Source organism: Diplotaxodon limnothrissa, linkage group LG8, assembly GCF_057381915.1.
Source record: "Diplotaxodon limnothrissa isolate DT_005_m linkage group LG8, D_limnothrissa_male_GT1.1, whole genome shotgun sequence".
NCBI lineage: Eukaryota > Metazoa > Chordata > Actinopteri > Cichliformes > Cichlidae > Diplotaxodon > Diplotaxodon limnothrissa.
The window spans coordinates 18,261,401-18,281,287 of NC_140603.1; the positions used below are offsets into that span (position 1 = coordinate 18,261,401).

Sequence of the window (19,887 nt, forward strand, 5' to 3'; positions counted from 1 at the left end):
AGCCGTTTCATCAGTGGAGTATATTAGACAGGCTTGTAAACTTTTATGCAAAATAACATAAACAATAGTCCCTCGATAGAAAGAAGGCCATTACAAAAGCAAAACATTGTCTGGTGATACACACTGAAGCAAAATAAAACTAAATCACTGAAAAGAGACAGTAGTTCACCAATTAAAAACAAAAACAAGAATAAATACTGTGATATACACACACACACACACACACACACACACATTTACACACCAAAACAACACTGATTCACCAAGAGTTTAACAAACAGCAAAATCTAAACAGAGACCCCAGATGTAACTATATGGATGGAGTATTAAAGTTTTTTTTTTTTTTTTTTTTAAAAAAAACTGTAAATAAGAAGATGTTTGGTGATTTTCTAATGGCAAAAAGAGCTGAAGTACATGTTCAAGCGATTTGCATGTTAAGAGTATCCTGCAAATCCCTTCTATTTAAAAAAAAAAACGTATCTACACAAGCATTCAAGTATCGCACCTGTTTGGATATTGAATGAGAAAAAAAAAAAAAAAAAAAAAAAAAAAACAGAGTAAAAAAGCCAAAATACTGTTATAAAATAAATTTAAAAATCATTTTTTAATGGACACCGTAGACCCCATCATTCTTGGAAAATAATGCACAATATGTCCCATGATTTCTTACATAAATGAATATTTTATACATTTATGTTAAATGATCATTAAGGCGGTATTTCTAACTTTGCGATAAAAGAACAGGATCGAATGCAAGTGGTCTCCAGTGACTTCAAGAAATATCTTATACTCTGTTATCAGTGCTATGTTTGTAGAGTCAGTGTCTAAAACTGCCTGTTCATTGTTTTATTTTACCTAGATTCAAAAACACAAATTTCCTGAATGAATCAGAAATCTTGTAGAGTGATCTTGTGTTTGTTTTTACCCCTTTGAGTAAGCGGAGGTCCGGACATGCACACTGAGAATCACTCATCTATGCTGATGTGTTAGCTTACGCAAAGCAGTAATCGATGTGAGTCAGCAGCTCCCTGTGACGACTGGTGGGATAAGGGGCCCGACACTTTGGGCACTCCAGGAAACTCTCGTCCAGGAGGTTGGTGACTTTAGATGGGGATGTAGGGCCAAGAGGGTTTTCAATAGTGAGACGCTCAAACTCGAGGCTATTATACGAGCTGGGCTCTGAAAAGCGAGCATTTGGCTGCTTCTGAAACACAAAACATGACAATACATTCATTTAGCAGAAGCCCTGGTGCTTTAATTGGATACAAAAATGGGACTGAAGTCTTGCATGCCAGTGTTCAACAAGAGCCATCACATTTCTTCCCCATTATTAAAGTCTAACACTTACAGCAGATTCCAGCTTTGCAATCTGATCACGGGCCTTGCGAAGTTCCTTCAGCACCTTATGTAACTGGTGCTGCATGCTCTGACGATCAATTTTTTCATTCTCAAAGTCCTTGGCAGAGAGTTGGATCTTAGGAGGGGCAGAAATAAACGGGAAGTAGAGACAAGTGGGAACGGTTTGGATTGCAACTCTTAAAAAACACAGCTCAAAACTGTTACAACTCCACATCACATACTACCCAGAAGGGCCGTGTTGACAGAATTTCCACTCATAAGTGGGTGGTGAACATTAAGGTTGTGCAATCAGTAATTACTGATCTCAGTTTTTTTGACTTCTCACAGTTCCTAGTGATTATATATTTGTTTTAATAAATCCAGCCACTCAATTACAAAACAAAGACTTCTATTAATAGGAACAATTTGGGTAACATATAAACACAGAGTGTTACCTGTTGCTCCAGTGCTGCAATTCTTCTCTGCTCTTCCTTCTGGCTCAGGACGGACTTCTGCAGCATATTTACCTGTGAAGCACATGATCAAGGCAAGGCAAACACACTTGTATAGCACCATTAAAGAGTAACACACATGCTATCATTCAGTTCTTTTCTTTTCAGATAACCCTGGAGCTGTATTTTATTTAAATATGCTGGTACATCTATTGTGCTCTTGCACTTTACTTATTAAATATAATTGCTAACGGATGAGGTCTTTCCATTTTATATGCAACCCTATAAATGCAGACTTTTTTATGCATTACAAATGTTTTGAAAGAAAAACTTTGATAAATAAGTAAATATTACTGAATACTGACTAAAGGATACAAATCACTGAATGGGAATCTCACCTGCAACAGAAGCTCAGCAGATCTCTTCTTCTCCTCCTCCAATCTGATATCCATAGTCTCCAGTTCCACCCTCATTCTGTCTGCACGCTCAGACGACACCTTTCTCTCCTCACAGACTGCATGTCTGGATGAATGGTTTATTTATTCCATAAAAGTATCAACAATATTCATATTTGTAGTACTTAGCAGCAGTTAAAGCCATTAACAGTCACTATGTGTGGATTCTTAAGGGCTCTTCAGTGTCACCCCTCTGTATTCAAGAACCTGGGCTTGTAAAGTACTTTGCATAAGTTGCAAAGCCAGTTGGAATCCATAAATAAACCAACCAACTGTTTATTCAAAGGAAGTGTCCCATTTAACTTTTAGTTTGGCCACATCCGCTTTAGTTAGGTGCTAGGACTTTCTTTACCTGTTGCTAAGTCGCTCTGCCTGAAGATCCATCTTGGCCTCCTCCAGCTCTTTGCACTTGTCTTTGTACTTCCTCAGTAAGGACGACAGCTCGCTGCACTTGTCGTCGTACTTCTTCTGCAGTGCCAACATCTCCTCCTGAACCCTGGTGACCTGCTCCCGCTGAGAGTGCAGCTCAGCCTGAGCTTTCAAGGCCTACCAGGTGCGGACAAGCCAAATTGTAGGATATTTTATACATTTCGCCTTCTTCATTCTTTAAAGGAACGCTTTAGCTCAATTACAAAGACATCTGAATTCAAGAAATGCTTAGTGAAACTAGCCCAGTTGCTTTCTTTTAAATAGATGTGAATTTCAGTGAATTTGCACATTGTTTGATAGAGACTGAAAGTATTATCAGCATGAGCAGCACAAGCCACAACATGGAGAATATATAAAGAAAGGGGAGCAAGCTGGCAAAGTTGTTAATCAAAATGAGTAAATGGTGATTACATGAAATCTGTTTGGCATTTACCTGCTCCCGATGGACACCGAGCTCCTGTCTGGCTCTGGTAACCTGCTCTTTTTGGCTCTCCAGGTCTTTCTGCATCCCAGACACCAAGTGGTCATATTGGCTTTTCAGCTGAGATTCCTTTTCTGGATCTGCCAAGTTGGCAGGAGCTGAGACAAGAAGTGTTAGTAAGCAAATGAAGAAACATTATTTGCAGTGAAAATGTTAGGATTATCTTTGTGAAAGCTGCATGGAAAGCTCAATCCTGACCGCTACTGGATTTGAACACATTTTTATTCTGACATTATTACCCATTAAATCATTTTCTAATTCAAAGCCTGTTGCTGCATTTTATTTAACTTAAAAAACAAAAAGTACATTCATTTTCCTGGCTTGCCCCTTTCACTTTCCATGCCACATGTGTCTCAAAAAAAGCTGCTTGTTAGGCCAAAAGAAAGTTTTCCATTTACTGTATGATTGTTGTGAATAATAAAGGAATAGTGAGCAAAGCCAATTCAGTTCCCCCCCACACTTCCTACCCTCTGGACTGGCCTCTTGTTTGGTTTGTTGCTGCTTTGCCTGAGCCAGCTGCTGCTCCAGCTCTAAAGTACGGGCCAGGACAGACTGCACATAGGCCTCTCTCTGCTGGTCGTACACCAGCCACTGCTGGTTCTTCTCCAGAGCCTGGTAGGGAGAGAGGCACAGCCTACAATGACAAACTGCATCCTATACACGATATGTGAACTTTTCAGCTGCTCAAATTCATGAGCACATCATTCGGTAGCAGGATATACATGATACGGTTACAAATAGGTGAACATCATCTTGCTGGACTCACATCTTTCAGTTGATCTTGTATCATTACGAGGTTTGCAGCAGGTGCCTGTCCATTCTGAAAAGAGAAAACGTCTTTAGGTTCACTCGAGTTGGCATCAACACTTACATCTGATCTAGCCATCATAAAAATGTTAATACTTTCATTAAGAAAAGATTGGGTTTCATTTGTATTAGCAAATCCTAATGATAAAAGGTCTATCCAATATGCATCCGAGCTGTGGAGCTGCTGTCTGCACCTGTGCTTTCCTTTTACTATAATTGTTCTGGACATAGCAGAGTCTTAAAGCTGAATTTTTTTTTTAAAAAAGGGGGCTCAATTCAAGGCAGCCAAAGCTCTCGGAAAACAAAGAGACCCTGTCATTCCTCCAGCAATACAAGAACCAAATCACGTGATGATTGTAGCTTGTTTGTCTGTCCATTTGCCAGGAGATCGCACAAAAACCGAAGACAATGAAACTTGGTGGAGAATCGCAGCGTGCAAAGGGAAAACAGAAGGAGGCACTCTCAGAGCATCCTCTGGTTTTATAGTACTGCAGGTCAGCTGAGTTGTATGTGCTGCATTTGTGTTATTCAGTTTATCCAGCTTCAAGGGCAAATACTCACACACTAAAAACTTCAGGTTATACAAGGTTGAGACAACAAAGGTGTAGCGGGTTTAGGTTTTTCCATCTTCTAAATGAAAATGAAAAGAAAAACACTATCGATAGTTATCAGCACAAGCACTGGTTTTAATAGACTATGAGAGACGAGGCTATCAAATCTGGTGCAAATTCTATTCATCGCTAGAGACACAGTCATCTCCCAATTCTGTCACCCTAACTCTGATGCCTACATGGCCGATCCCACCAGCAGATCCTATAAAACCTTCACAGAGATGTTGGAGTTTGCATCTAAATGATCATCTCTGTGCTAAAGCTCTGCGAGGAACGTGATGGATTTGAATGTGCAGCCCATAAACTATGCCCACTAACAACTTTTCCAAATTCAAGAAGAAGAGAAATAGGTGGCGTGGTCAGATTATATGTAGTAATTTAAAACCTGCTAAACGAAGTGGAGAGTATTGCTGTAAAAAAAAACAAAAACAAAAACATAACCTTGAAGATATTAAGACATAAGATTTAAAAAAAACAAACCCATAAAGCTCTGCATGAAAAGACTACAAAGGCAACAAGTACCAACTACTCCTCCCACATATCAAGTAACTCAAGTATTGCACTGTAATGCTTTCCAGCCTTGGACTCAAGTTAGACTTGAAACAGTATAAAAACAATCTAAGAGCATTTACATTCAACCAGCATTACAACTCTTCTTGCGACCTTCATGAGTAACAAAAAAGGAAAAAAGAAGAAGAAAGAAATAAGAAATCTCTGGGCTTCTTGTAAAAAAAGAAACAGAAAACTACTTTTGATTTTGAGTAATATTTGACCCACAATGGAGAGCAAGGAGATAAAAAAAATAAATTTTGTGATAGTGCTGTTTTGTACATCACTGAATAATGTTTTCTGTGTGTGTTTGTGTGTGTGTGTGTGTGTAACGGATTATGATTAAAACGGCAGGAGTTTGATAAAATATACTGCGGGTGAACTCCATTTAAAAACACAGGCTGAATTGATTTTTACATTTGTAGTACTATGAGCAGGGCTTCAGCACCCCCATCTCTAGAAAGGTACTTTTGTCCATAAAGGGAGGTATGACATGACTGAGTCTTCCTCAAGTCCCTACTTGTGATTTTTGCCACCAAAGCCTCTTCAGAAGCCAAGAGGAATCCTGATGGGCAGCAGGACCAGCTGCACTCAAAGCATCAAAGGGCTACATTTAAGAGCCTACAGTGACAAGGGAAGTGGCACCTGCAGACCCACTGAAGGCTCTCACACTGCTGAATATGAATCATTTGATGCTTTAGTCAAAGTGCTATTTGAACAAAGATGCTATTTTGTCTTTCATGACACTATTGTAACGGCTGTGATGCTACCAGGGGTGTTAATAGTTGGCAAAGAAGACAAAGGGAAAAACATTTTCATTATAAGCAACGTGTAATGTGAGACTTTCATTAAAACAAATTATTAAATCTGCTGCAGCTAATGTCAGATGATGAAGAATATAATTGGAGGTCACACAGTGCCACCTAATGGACAAATAAACAGCTGCACTTGGATTTTCAAACAAACTTCAGCTCATGAAGTAGTTATTGAAGAAAAATAAATAAATAAAAGAAGAGAAAAAGCTCCTGGTGAAATGTGAGGGAAAAAAATGAAAATGAAAGTCTAAGGTGCATCAACCTCAGATCAAAACAAAAGCCTTATCATGAGCAAATATTATACATATTTTACTTTTAGTCAGCCTCCAGTTTTGTAACACAAGTCAAGCAACAGCTAAAGCTGAATTTAATTTGACCAGATTGTTACAAAACAAAAGAAATAGCTCTACTGCATCAGCACTATAGATACAGAATAGGGCTGGGCGATATGACCCAAAATTCATATCTCGATATTTTTTAGCTGGATGGCGATATAAGATATATATCTCGATATATATTTTTTTAAAGCCATAAAGTAAGAACAAAAAGAGAGTTCTTAGTCAAAGCTGTGTCCCAGATGTCACACAGGCACTTTTATTAACATAGAGCAGATGTACATAAAATTTACTCAAAAATAAATTATGAGCATTTATTAAATAATAATGCTCCATAAATAAAAGAAAACAATGTTGTTTTTGTGCATAACAAAAAGCTCACAAATGTGCAGTCAAAATGTAAACTAAAAGACGAGCACTATAACAAGGACAGATTTCACAGCTGCTCTGTTCCCAACTTGTACTGCGTGACTGACAACCTGGAGTTTGAAATCCGCTTCGCAACCACGTCTCTTAACAGGTGCCATTTATGGTCCTTATACACAGTAAGGTAATATTACGTTGAAGCACAGTACGTATCACTCCGCGAGGCTCAGCCGTAATGCTCCGACAATCCATCAAGCGCTGCAGCTCCGTAGCTTACCAAAGTCGTACTAAAACATTTTTTGACAGATTGCTGAGCGCTGTGTACCACATAAAATCGGTGCGCGGCCATCAAGCACAACCAGAATTCATACATAAGGCGCGCTGTCAACTTTTGAGAAAATGAAAGGATTTTAGTCCGTGCAGCACCTCTGGGCTGCATGGCGTTAGCGTGGTTAGCTCGTTAGCGTGGTTAGCTAGCTAACACGTTGACGCCGTCCAGCCCCACGCACGGGGCGATGCGCAGTAACTCGTTAACGGATTTGCCGTGTCCATCTTGTCGCTTCCTGCAGGTGAAGCGATGGGGGAGGAGGGGGAGTTGTATTCAGTGAAGGAGGGGCGAGGCCGAGTAACGTTGCGTAAAGACGAAAGTGGACGAAAGAGAGGCAAACTTGCGGCTCCGCAAGTATAATTATAACGTAACATAGACTATATCGATATAAAGGATATTGTCACATCTTATATCTCGTATAAAAATATATCGATATTTTTTAAAAACTCGATATATCGCCCAGCTCTAATACAGAAGAAGGGAAAAAAATAAATCAGAGGAGGATATTAGAATGGGAGGCAGAGGACAGAAAGCTGTTGCAGGATTTAATCCGAGACCAGGGGGAAAATTTGCTGTCAGAGGAAGGGATATAACTACTCAAGCAACTCTGTTCCTTTGCAATTTCTGCCAAAAAGAGGGCGCAACTTTTTCCTCAAGTTTTTCTCTTTTTCTTCACACTCAAATAAAATGATTTGTGCTAGCCCAGGCGTACTCATAAATGCAGTCACGGTAAAAAAGAAAGTGCATGTTGGGTTTTACAAATTAAGACAATTAAAAAAAAAGTCAGGTTCTTTTCAAGTTCTACATTTTTAAAAAGCCTCAGATAAAAAAAACAAGATGTGATTTACACCGTGTATTTTTTTAACAAAAAGGAAGCCAAACTGTAGAAACACTGTGTGGGAAAAACTGAATAGAACTTGCGATTGAGTAGCTTGTAAAACCACATTTAACAGCAAAAGATTGAAGTAATTGCTTTCTGCATAACTTTATCAGTCTCTTACATCATTGTATCTGAACTTTATGTGATTTCAACACACTGATTCCTTTCTTTCTTAGCTATTCTGTTGCAGATTTGGGACTATTGTTCTTCTGCGTAAGCCAATTTAGGCCAAGCTTTAACTGTCAGACAGATGGTCAATTCGATCACTGCAAAGCGCCCAGGCTCTGTGACTACAAAACAAGCCCAAATCATCACTCCTCTATCACCATGCTTGACAGCTGATACGAGGAGTTGGTGCTGATACGTTTGGTTTTCACCAAATGTGGCGCTGTGCATTTGGTCTTGTCCCTCCAAAGTCTTGTTATTTGCTCAGATCTAATTTTGCAAAACTAAATTGTGGGTTTTTTTAACAGCTTCTCTGAGCATTGCAAAGACTTACCTTAGGGGACAGTGGTATGCACTTATCAGTGTAATAAAACGAATACCACTGTAGTAATAGATATAAAAAACAACTAGAGTAGAGTACAGATTAGTAAGGCAACTGGCCGTTTGTAAAATGAGACACTGACCCTGGCTAATAAAATCAGAGGTTATAATATCAACCTACCGCCACCTGAGTTTCCAGAGTCTGACATCGGGCAGAAACAGTGACCAGCTTGTTTTTCAGATTCTCCGTCTCTTGTGACAAACTCTGGAACAACGTGTCTCTCTGCTCTGCTTCTTTCCTCCGCTGCTCCAGCTGGGCTTGCAGCGACGCCACCACCTGAAATGCACACAAAACAACACGAAGCAAACAACAACTTGACTAGCCTCCAAAACAACCTGTAGCCAAAACAACACAATTCTCTTCAAGCAGGGATGGTTTGTGTTTTCCAGGCAATTATCCCCTTCACACAACTAACATAGCACAGCTGGCTGATCCACACAGCAGCTCCAATTTCTTTCTTTCTTTTATTGGTGCATTTCTTAATGAAGGTTAACAACCGCAAGGCAAATGTGATTAATGTCTGGGTTACATAAAATATTGATATTCTATTTGTCAGAGTGTGTCATTTCCATGTTTCCAGCTAGCCCAAATTAAACTCCAACAAAACTTCAAAAATAGACAAGAGCAAAGTCTACAGCATAGCAGTAACTTGTTTTGAATGTTAATCCACGCAAAAAGACCCACTGCAGACAGATAGCTTATGAGTCAAGTGAACAGCTCATAACACCATGTGTTAGTATGCCGTTTCTGTTAGTCGTCAAAACTTCACTTTGCTGAGCTGCTGTCAAGATGAGATAGAAGCCATTTCCCCCCAACTGTTTTTGTGGCAGCTTACTGGAATTCTAGTACAGTTTTTTTCCTCTCTCTTTTTGACAGTTGTCTGCTGCTAGCAATACATATGCCACCAATACAATGCCACGAATGCAACATATCTTGAAAAGTCGAGTACTTTCAAAGATACAGCTGCAAGTCTATCTTGTCACTCTGAGCAGAAAAGTGTCCAACTATCTGACCACGTTCACAGAGGACTTCTTGATGGATAGAGCTATAAGAGTCGACTGTATATGTGATTTTTAACTATGTATTTCTGTAGAGAGGTGTTGTGTGTACCTCTCCTCCTTTAGCTGACAGCTGCTGTCTCAGAGTTTCCAGCTCCTGCTCTTTCACCAGCAACTGCTGGTTGTTCCTCTCTCTCAAGGTCTCAAGGGAAAGAATCCTCTGAAACAACCAATATTACACACACACACACACACACACACACACACACACACACACATATATATATAAAAAACAAGGAAGTGCTACAGGTGCTTAATGTTACTGAGAAAGCCAAGATTTCCTTTTTACCTCCAGCAGCTTGCTTTTGTCCGCATCAGGCGGTTTGATGTGCCGTTTGGCCAGGTCATCAATCTTTTTTCTCAGGTGAACATTTTCTTTCTTGACTTTTTCCAGCTCTGCCTCAGCCTTGGAGCCAGAGCTGCTGGATTTGAAACCCAACTTGGCAACTATGGTCTCTTTGGCACTTTTAGATGTCATGGCTGCTTCTGTTGTTACTAAGTGCAGTGCTCTGGGAAGAAAAGTAAAGTGACTGTGCTGGTGTTGAATCCACCAGAAGGTACGCAGTTTAATTTCAATCAAAGAATTTCGTGCAAGCACTCCAAGTGAAGAGCAGCTCAAAACACACCCTCAGCTAAGAACACAGCGAAATGAAAAACAGAGACAGAAGTGGAACTGACTATTAATAATACATTTTACAAAAGCAAGTTGAGTCAAAATCGACACACCCGTCGTGCTTTCAATGAACATCAAAATTTCCTACATTTTTTTTTCCAAATTTCATTTATTGAAATAGGTTTAATTCCTCACATTTACCTTACATAGTGCCAGGAAAAGAAAATCCTTTCATGCTAATTAAACATGAGAAAAATAAAATAAAAACATGACAGCTCTACCAATTCTCGTGCGCATGTCAATGGTAGCTAGCAAACACAAATTAACGTAATATTATTTTTTCTGTCGTACATGTAGTGTTGAAAACAAACGCTATAGGCATGCACACACAACCAAAGAAAATATTTAATACTTACAAAGAGAACACGGAGACGGAAGTTATCCACTAAATATCGTCTGTTTTGTGGCGAGACCGTTTTAAAACGACACTTTCGTTTCCTGAAGTTTGAATTGGAGCGCGTTGACGTCACACCCGTGACGTGCGCCGCGGTGCGCATGCTTATGTAGCCTTGGATTTCCCGGATAGTGAAGTGTTGGGCGGTTCAACGGGGGGCAAAATAATCTCTGTAAAGGTAATTTGAAACGCTATTTATTTAATGTCATGCATTTACATACTAGAACCCTCAGAAGTCTAACCAGTTTGGAAGTAGAGTCATAGTTTATTTATTTAGCTTTTTAGCCAACGGCTCCTCGTTTCGTTAGCCCGGGCTGTCTGCTGCACTTTATCAAACGAACAGACAGATTAGCGCTAGTTTGGCTTGTTGAACCTGCATGTCAGAAACAACAGGCTCTTGCCTTTACAATATACGAAATATTTAAAGGCCATTTTATTGAAAGCTCCGAGACTTATGATTTCTCAGTGGTTGATACTGAAGTAACATTGGAAATCTATTCGGATCAGATACTGTATATGAACAGTTATCTGAATACATCTTTTTTAAAACCTCCACTTCAATGGGTTTAAAATAAATGAGATTTAATTGACAATGAGGAATTTCAGCTTTAGGCCATTTAGCATTTCGGATTTAAAAACACTTTCCACTGGGTTCAACTAATGTTGTGGTGTGCAATAAAGAGCCATTTTTAAATTTCATCCATCCATCCATTCGCTTCCGCTTATCCTTTTCAGGGTCGCGGGGGGCGCTGGAGCCTATCCCAGCTGTCATAGGGCGAGAGGCAGGGTACACCCTGGATAGGTCGCCAGTCTGTCGCAGGGCTAACACATAGGGACAGACAACCATTCACACTCACTCGCACATTCACACCTAGTGACAATTTTGGATTATCCAATTAACCTATCCCCACAAGCTGCATGTCTTTGGACGGTGGGAGGAAGCCGGAGTACCCGGAGAGAACCCACGCAAACACGGGGAGAACATGCAAACTCCACACAGAAAGACCCCAGCCTGATGGTGGAATTGAACTCAGGACCTTCTTGCTGTGCGGCAACAGTGCTAACTACCGTGCCACCGTGCTGCTTTTTTAAATTTATTATTATTATTATTGTTATTACTATTATTATTTTGCCTAATAACCATCAGTTAATCTGTGATTAATTTCATTCACAAGGCCTAGTTTGAGGGAATCCATCCATCTTTTTCTGGTTATCCAATTCAGGGTTCCAGGGGGGCTGCAGCCTACACCCGCTGTCATGGGGTGAAAACAGACCTTGGGCAAGTTTTTCTATCGCAGGGATAACACATAGAGAACTAACTTAGAATCACTATTTAACCTAACATGCATGTCTTTAGACTTGGGGAGGAGTACCTGAGCAGAACCCATGCAAGCACAGGCAGAACATGCACTAGTAGATTCAAACGCTGGACCCTCTTGCTGTCAGACGATGGTGCTAACCACCACTGCACAATCATGCTTAGCAGCTTAAAGAAATTTTGTGTGCAATTATTCTTGGTCTCAAACTGAGCAAGCTTTCTAATCTTAGTGCATCTTGAAGCATTGCCCTCAGCTTTACACTCCTGAAGCCATCTTGATTGTAGACTTGAGCAGTCATAACTCCTGGCGAGCATTAGACTGGCTAGATATGGTGAAGGCTTTTTCTTTTCCTTACCACAAAAATAATTCCGCAACTATGTATTTCAGGGTTATTTCTGTGCTCTTCAAGGCCTTTGTGGTGCTACTGTTCATTTTATATTTTTATTTTTTAACTGTAATGATGCTCTTTAACGTCACTCGGGGCCACATACTGAAAGATCCCGTGAGCAGCTACTAAATGCAAATTCAGCACTTGGAAGTCAACTCCTGACTTTTTGTTTCCTTAATCTATTTAGGAAATGGCAAAGAATCCCCGGACATCTGACCACGACTGTCTTTTGAGATTGTAAAAATCAGGGGAAAGTGTCTGTATTTTCCAAATAGATAACCCATTATTCAAACCCCTTGAATTATAGCTGGTCACATTTTGATTGCCTCATTTCAAGCCCATTGTTGTTGTGTACAGAGGTTGTGTACAGAAAAAAATATGCCACTGTACATATCACATATGGAGGCTACATTAATCACTTTATACAATTGCTTAATGTGTTTTCTTAAAAGCAGCGGATGTGAAGACAGAGAAGGAGAACTGAAGCTGGTGTATGTTTTATTTTTACCTTCAGGCTAATTTTGATTAAATTTAGAGAGTTAATACTATGCATGAGCTACAGTGAGCCTGTGTTTGAATAATAATACTACATAGAAACAGAGTTCAGTCTTGAGGGTTGTCACTTCTTAGTTTCTACAGAAACATGTAAACACACAGCAACACAACCTTGGTGTTTTCACTGGTACTATTTTCAGTGTCTTATTGTGTTGTTTTAATTAGTCACTCCTTAGTATGTTTTTGTCGCTGGTAGTATATTTTATCCAGCAGGAGCACATGACCCACTGTGTATATTTTTTTCTTTTTAAATAACCTTGTTTTAAACAGCAGCGAAAAACAGCACTCAATATTTCAGCTCATGCCTTCATCAGAGTAAACAAACGTAATGAGGAGTCGGTAAACATGAAATAATCAGCCTTGTCACTCATATCAAGCACCGATTCTTGCAGTCAGTTTCGCACACATGCTTTCGGATTCTTGCTGCATTTCATGTAAGATCAGAAGATTCTGTGAGAATCTGGCAAAATGTGTCCAATAAATTTCCACTATCTCTAAACTCTGTAACTCTTTAACACATATTTCATCAAGCCGATATGTGCACACCGATCACGAGCAAAAATCGGTTTATAAATGCGAATGTAATTATTAAGTCATCCAAAAAGACTTTGCTTTTCCAAAGTAATGCACCCAGATTGCCAATTTGCATTTGGGAATTTATTGTCAGCCAGGAAATAAATGTGTGTCTCTGTTCCAGAAAATGTGAAGTTGGGCTCGTTTTCTCTGCACTTTCTGTTCTGGGATCTAAAGTTTTACTTTTTGCCTTGTTTTGTTCTCCCACATACACGATCTACAACCACAGGGGTCTTTAAGCGTATAAATAACTCTACTAGTAGGGCAAGTAATGCACTTCCAAACAAAAAACAGTCCTGAATCGAATCTTTTTTATTCTTTATGCTCAAAATGTTTCTTCAGTGGGCTATTGTGGAAATGCGTCGGATCTTTTCAAACAAGATAAATCTAAAAAGCCCTTCAAGGTTTTCTTTGAATTTATTTGAAGTAAAGGGCAAATTCTTCAAAATTCAATATGGATTTGATCGAACAAAGGTGAAAACTTAAATACGCAGAGTATTTGTGCAAGTAAATACACAGCAATGGTTTTATTTGATATACTGCTAGCAGCCAATAAGGCTTCACTCTAAAAACAGTCAAATCATTTTACTAAGATAAGACCTTGTTGGACACTTGACCTTGCATCCTAACCAAAAACACAATTTTTATTAATCTGGAAAAAATGGTGAAGAGGCAGCTGGGTTTTAAATTCCTTACAAGAAAACAGCTTGAAATCAATAGAGCTTTCTTATCAGTGGTCAAGTGTAGCTAGTGGTGGACAATTGTGAAGTCTACTGTTTATTTTCAACACAGCATGGATTTCATATGTGAGCACAAGTTGAACCAAAGTTGCACAACGTTAACTTTGACTTCATACAAGTGAACAGAAAATGTCTTCAGAAACAGATTATTGCGTTAATTCAGGCAAGCCACAAAACCCACCTCAGCACACAGTCAGTGCTGTCTACAGCTGCCCACACTGGAAGTGAATTGCTCATCATGCATTGCTTTGAGGCTGACAGCTGGTTGATTTCTGACATTTTGGGCTTTGGTTAGGAAGGTGACACTCTGACGTACTTACTACCGGGTCATATGTCAATTATACTTTATATTTTATACTTTTACTACATTTACTATGGTTTTTATGTTACTATGCTGCTTCTTGTTTTATTGCTGCTGGCCTCTGTGAGCTACCAAACAAATTTTGTTGTATAACTACAATTAGGGCTGTTCGATATAACGATATATATCGGATGACAATATAAAAACGTCTATCGTTTCATTTTAGGCTATCATTTGTTTCATGGTGTCCCAAAATAAACTGTTTACGGCAATATTTTTTCATCGTTTTGATGGTCACTGTAGTGGCTCTATTAATTTCTTAAAGTTCTCTCTTTCTCTTATATTTTATATAACCACACTACAGACGGACAAGCGCCTGTTTTTATATGGTAACAGCATCGCGTGTCCGCTTGTTTCTGTTCCACATAAACCTTTCACAATAAAGCTCAAGATCCTGTTGAGACTTTTCAAAATAAACTGAATCACGTGAAAGAGCAGATTATTATGAGAAGTAAAAAAGAGCTGCCAGGTGCTAAAAAATAAACCTTAGACTCAAACGTTAGAACAGGCTTTTCCCCGCAGCACGCTGTGTAATGAATGCTCACAAAGAAAACAGCGGCCTTTACAACTTATGTCTAAAAATGTATCGTTTCATGCATCGGTTAAAACACTGGACTCCAGCTACATGACGCGCAGCTGGAAACACTTCCCGCAAGACGAGCTGCCCGAGATTCACAGAATTTACAGAAAATGTTACCTTTTTGTGATTTATATCGTTATCGATGATAGAATTCTTATATCGGGATATGAGATTTTGGTCATATCGCACAGCCCTAACTACAATGACAATAAAGTTCCTTATCTTATCTTATAATTAAAGGTATTCTTTACTCCCACTGGTAATCCCTTCAGTTGCTTGTCAATCTATCATAGATCCTAACCACATCTGGTTGCCAGCGGGTATTTTACTCATGGTTGGCTCTCTTCCACAGTGTGTTTTTTATCCTGTCTTCCTCACATTCAGCTGATCACAGGAGATGGCTGCTCCTCCCTGAGCCTGGTGCTACTGAGGGAGGAGCAGCCATCCTCCCTACTGGTAGTTCTTCCTTTCAACTGTCACCAAGTGCTTGCTTAAAAGTGGTTGTTTAATTTTGGGGATTTCTCTCTATTATTGTAGGGTCTTTACTGTACAATACTGTATGTTGTTGTAATTTGGCACTATATTAAAAAACTGAATTGAATTAAAGTTCATTCACTTGATCTGGTTTCCAGTTGCCACATTTCTGCAAATCACTTTCGGTTTGTATATAGCTTAATGGGTGATTTTCACATTGGGAACGATATTTAGGTGTCCTTAGTCCGCTTGCAGTTGCTGTTTTAAGGTTCAAGCCGCATTGTAACCTACCCCTCCATTGCTGTTCCTCTTTTCTTTTGTCGGAATCTATTTTTTTCTACTCTGGGGTCTTGCTGCTATTTTTCCTACCTTAGCCTTTGAGAAAGGCAGTAGGTCCCAGTCTAGACCCATGCTGTCAGATATACTCTATTGGTCCTGATTGAAACATTTTAGACTGTTGTTTCTGTTCTCTCTACTTTATTTGATTGATAGTATTGATGGGTATCCTGTGTTCTGCATGATGTAAACTTCTAGTAGATAACTATTCATAGCTGTAATTATGGTGTTTGTTTTCAAGTGGTTTCTTACCATTTATTGTTATAGGAAAATTGGTGAAATAAGTTTTTTTTCAATTATAAAATGTCTTTTAATTAGTTGGCTGCTTTCTCTTTCAGCTTATGTGGATAAGCATGAGGCCTTCTCACACCAGTAATTGCATTCATCATCCCAAGATACAGTCAAAACAAGGTGTCTATAGTTCTGGTCCTTGGAGATAAGCAGAGAGATGGAGAATTGCAAAAGTACCAATCAGTATGGAGCTCCAAAGGTCTGGAGCTAGATCTGCCATGCCAAAGCCAGAAAACTCTTCCCTGCAGGTTTACTCAGCCAGTTAATTAAAGACAACAGTAAGACAACAGAATGGCAAGAAACATGTCTCCACATTAGGGAATCTGTAAAAGGACTTTCCGGATGGAGTTAAACATGTCGGTTCATTTTCAACATCTGTTCCTTGACTGATTAGCAGAACTGTCTGTCCCCAAGTTTCCTCATCACAGCCAGGGAGGAACTCGGCTCGTGGATCAGTCCCCTGGTGAGCCATGTCTGCATCATCAGCAGAGTGCACGCACTTCTACCATTTTGCAGCAGAACTCCTGCTGCTCTGCATCACTGACTGGCCTTGCTCCTATCGCCTGGAGCTGGGTTTCTGACCTGAGCGAGGTACACTTCTACACACAGCCTTTCAGCGGAAGAGATTTTGTGCCCACAAAGAGCCATAATGCGTGAGCCAAATCATCCTGATTAGATCAGATCAGATGAAACAAATGAAATTGGCCTGAAGGAAGTAAATAGTGAGAATTTTGCACGATCTCCTGTGTTCCTATTCTATATTTTGCTCCTGTACTGAAAACACAAAGGGGTGGAAGAGCTTAAATTTTACATTTTTTCCTGTGAGCATTATTCAAGTTAGGTAGTCTGGGTAGGATGTCCCCAAGTCTTGTGGCTCTGTAAAGTTACATAATAAAAAAACCCCATCTTCAGACACCCTTAGTTCTGAAATATTACAAAGAAAAACGCCAAACCATATGTGCATAATAAAAATATTTAGCATAAACTTTGGATTCAAACCTGCAGTACTTCTGCAAAGTGAATTTCTTCATCGCCCGATTTGGTGTAAATGACCAAGAAAAGATTGAGATGGTAAACACTGAGCCGTTGTACCGGAAATAAAAACTTAACTGACACCATTGACTGTGACATCAGCTCAGCTGTGAAAGACTATGACAAATATAAATTTTACAGAGGAATCCACCTACAGATCAGCAGGCTGCCTGTCCAGGCTGAAAATGAAAACCGCGACGCATTCCGCCGCAGATGAATTCTAGTAAATCACTGACATTTCCTGTCTGCACGACAGAGCATTTTTAATGTCTATCACTTTGTTTGTCTATTAATTGCTTGAAATATGTGTTTCTTTCTCTGACAATGCACCACCTTTATAGTTATTTCTTGGCTCCTGACAAGAAATAACTTGCTGGCTTCTTGCTTACTGCAAGAAGAAAGAAGATAACAGTGATTTTTAGCTGAATTCTTGTGCACCAAAGCGAAAAGGTCCTGAAAGTCTTTTTTTTTTTCTTTAAAGCAGCTTATTACTGTGACTGATGGCGTCCTGCATCAAGATGTATTTTTTTCATAACCTGTGATTCTGTGCTTTTCTCATGAGTTTGTCTTGGACAGGGCTCAGATGATGAAAAACAATGACATGCAGTTCTTGTGCATCAATCAGGAATTTAGCAGCATTTAGTGACAGCTGTGAGCTTTTTGCCTGTCAAACATATTTAGATTTTTGTTTATATTTAGCATTGTAGAAAATCTGAAAGGCAATTTTAGGAGCTACATTAGTTATGTGAGTACAGGTGAGGAGTTGAGGACCTAATAGGAGTACAAGGCAAGAAAAATTTCAACAAAAATACAAAAAGCTCCAAAAAGGGAATAGTAAATGTACTTGTGCTCACAGTATATAGCACCTTTTGTATTCTGTGCACTCAAAGAGCTTTTTACTACAAGCTACATTCACACAGTGCTTTATCCTATGCCTTTAAGCACTTTTTTAAATGTCACACGCACAGTCACTCTGATGGGTGCCATTATGGGTTCACTATTTTGCCCAAGAACACTTCAGCATCCAAAGTGGAAGAGCCAGGGATTGCACCACAGATGATTGGTGGAGAACCCACTCTACCTCTGAAACCACATCCAAACAGAAAACCAAAAGCCATCAGAACATTACTCAACAATACAAACTTTAAGATAAAACTTGTGGGTTTGACAGTAAAATACTGGCAGCGGGCTCTCCAGCACTTTACTTTTAAATTGTACAGTGACCAGACTGTAATTTATGTACTTTTTTTAAAAAACTGCTGCTAAAATAAATATAGTGACAAAAGGTTTGATATTCTTTTCAGCACATCACGTTATTTTAGTACAACCATAAACTATGTACACAAATGGCAAAATGTTGATCCATACCGAAAGCTTACCTTACGTATCAGTGCCAAAAGCTCCTCAGTGTTCACTAATGATTGCATTAGCAACAATCAAGCTAACCTTAACCTTGCTAGCAGATGATAAGCAGTGATATATGTTTAACGTTGCTTTTAATGCCAAATTTAAAGTTTCTAAACATAAAGACTAAAAAATTTAAACTTACAACCACTAGAAAACCTTTCACTCACTGCTGAAAATTCTCAGGACTGTTAGAAACCCATTATGCATTTGTAAATTTAAAATTTGTATTATAGGCTCTATATTAACTAAACTGCCACAAGCTCCCAGAATGCATTGTTATTTACAGCATATGACAGTGTGGAGGTAAGCATCAACGACACAGAGCTCTCAGTTCTCACTCCTTTATTCGTCTCCAACATCAACTGCGCATATCGCGCCATAAAACCCAGGAACACACTTCCTATACACTGGGTGTGAGTGGAGCCCTCTAGTGGTCCACCACACATGGCCCCCCCCCCCGAACACCTAGCAGAACTAGTCCAGGACCCGGGGCTTAAGCAAACGGCCGGAATGGCTGAACTGGGGGGGTGGGGAACTGACAGAGGGCAACCCAGCCCGGGAGCGAGGCTGGCACTGGCGGTCAGAAAAAGCCACAGACGACTCGGACTCCGTTGATTTTGGGTCGCTCCTGGGGGAAAAAACAGAATCCATCAGCCCGGTGGCAGGTGGGCGGCCGCGGCGAGGGGCCTGGGCCGGGACCACCTGATCCTCTTGCATAACATGTGCAGGCTTAAGTCTGTCAACAGAGACAACTTCCTGCCGACCGCCAAAGTCCAAAATGAAATGTTTGTTGCCTGGTTTAAGAACCCTGTATGGCCCGTCATATGGTGGACGCAGCAGAGTCCTATGGGCATCGTGCCTGACGAAAACGAAATGAGCAGAGTCCAACGAACTCGGAACAAAAGTGTCAGGCAGGCAGTGGTGCACAGGACCAGGAACAGGAAATGAGTCTCTTGGGGGGCGAAAAGGCAACAAAGAGGTATCGAAACATGGGGGAGGGCTCTCAGGTAAGAATTCCCCGGGGACCCGGAGAGGCTGGCCGAGGACCAGTTCAGCCGGGAAAACCCCGAGGTCTTCTTTAACCGCGCTACGCAATCCCAGCAAAACCCACGGAAGACGGTCGACCCAGTCGCCACTTGTTAAGGAAGCCCGGAGCGCGGCCTTAAGTGACCGGTGAAACCGTTCGCACATCCCATTAGCTTGCGGGTGGTATGCTGTGGTGCGGTGGACCTTGACTTCCAGGCCGTCAGCCATAGCAGACCAAAGCTCGGAAACAAACTGGGGGCCCCTGTCCGAGGTAATGTCAGCAGGGG

General features: G+C 40.2%; 1 protein-coding gene across 3 annotated transcripts; it reads right to left on the bottom strand.

Annotated features, from left to right (window-relative positions):
• Positions 1–991: 991 nt before the first annotated feature.
• cep55l (centrosomal protein 55 like) lies at positions 992–9,929 on the bottom strand. 3 transcript variants are annotated; one of them, XM_085360755.1, is made up of 11 exons: positions 9,741–9,929; positions 9,504–9,611; positions 8,514–8,669; positions 3,922–3,975; positions 3,623–3,767; positions 3,108–3,253; positions 2,598–2,791; positions 2,189–2,312; positions 1,794–1,865; positions 1,349–1,474; positions 992–1,204 (listed from the first exon to the last, which is right to left on the bottom strand). In XM_085360755.1, the coding sequence occupies exons 1-11, from the start codon at positions 9,927–9,929 to the stop codon at positions 992–994; spliced, it is 1,527 nt and encodes a 508-aa protein (XP_085216881.1). The 3 variants fall into 3 exon arrangements, with proteins under 3 accessions (XP_085216881.1, XP_085216879.1, XP_085216882.1); XM_085360753.1 differs by having other exon boundaries at positions 3,108–3,268; XM_085360756.1 differs by having other exon boundaries at positions 3,108–3,207; positions 3,616–3,767.
• Positions 9,930–19,887: the final 9,958 nt, after the last annotated feature.

What these genes read in the sequence shown, in the direction of transcription:
- cep55l (XM_085360753.1), bottom strand. Translation starts at nt 9,929, where the DNA reads ATGACATCTAAAAGTGCCAAAGAGACCATAGTTGCCAAGTTGGGTTTC. An exon ending in ACAAGAGGCCAGTCCAGAGG is followed by an intron (nt 3,269 to 3,622) that starts GTAGGAAGTGTG and finishes TTTGCTTACTAA; the next exon opens with CACTTCTTGTCTCAGCTCCT. An exon ending in TTGCAAAGCTGGAATCTGCT is followed by an intron (nt 1,205 to 1,348) that starts GTAAGTGTTAGA and finishes TTTGTGTTTCAG; the next exon opens with AAGCAGCCAAATGCTCGCTT.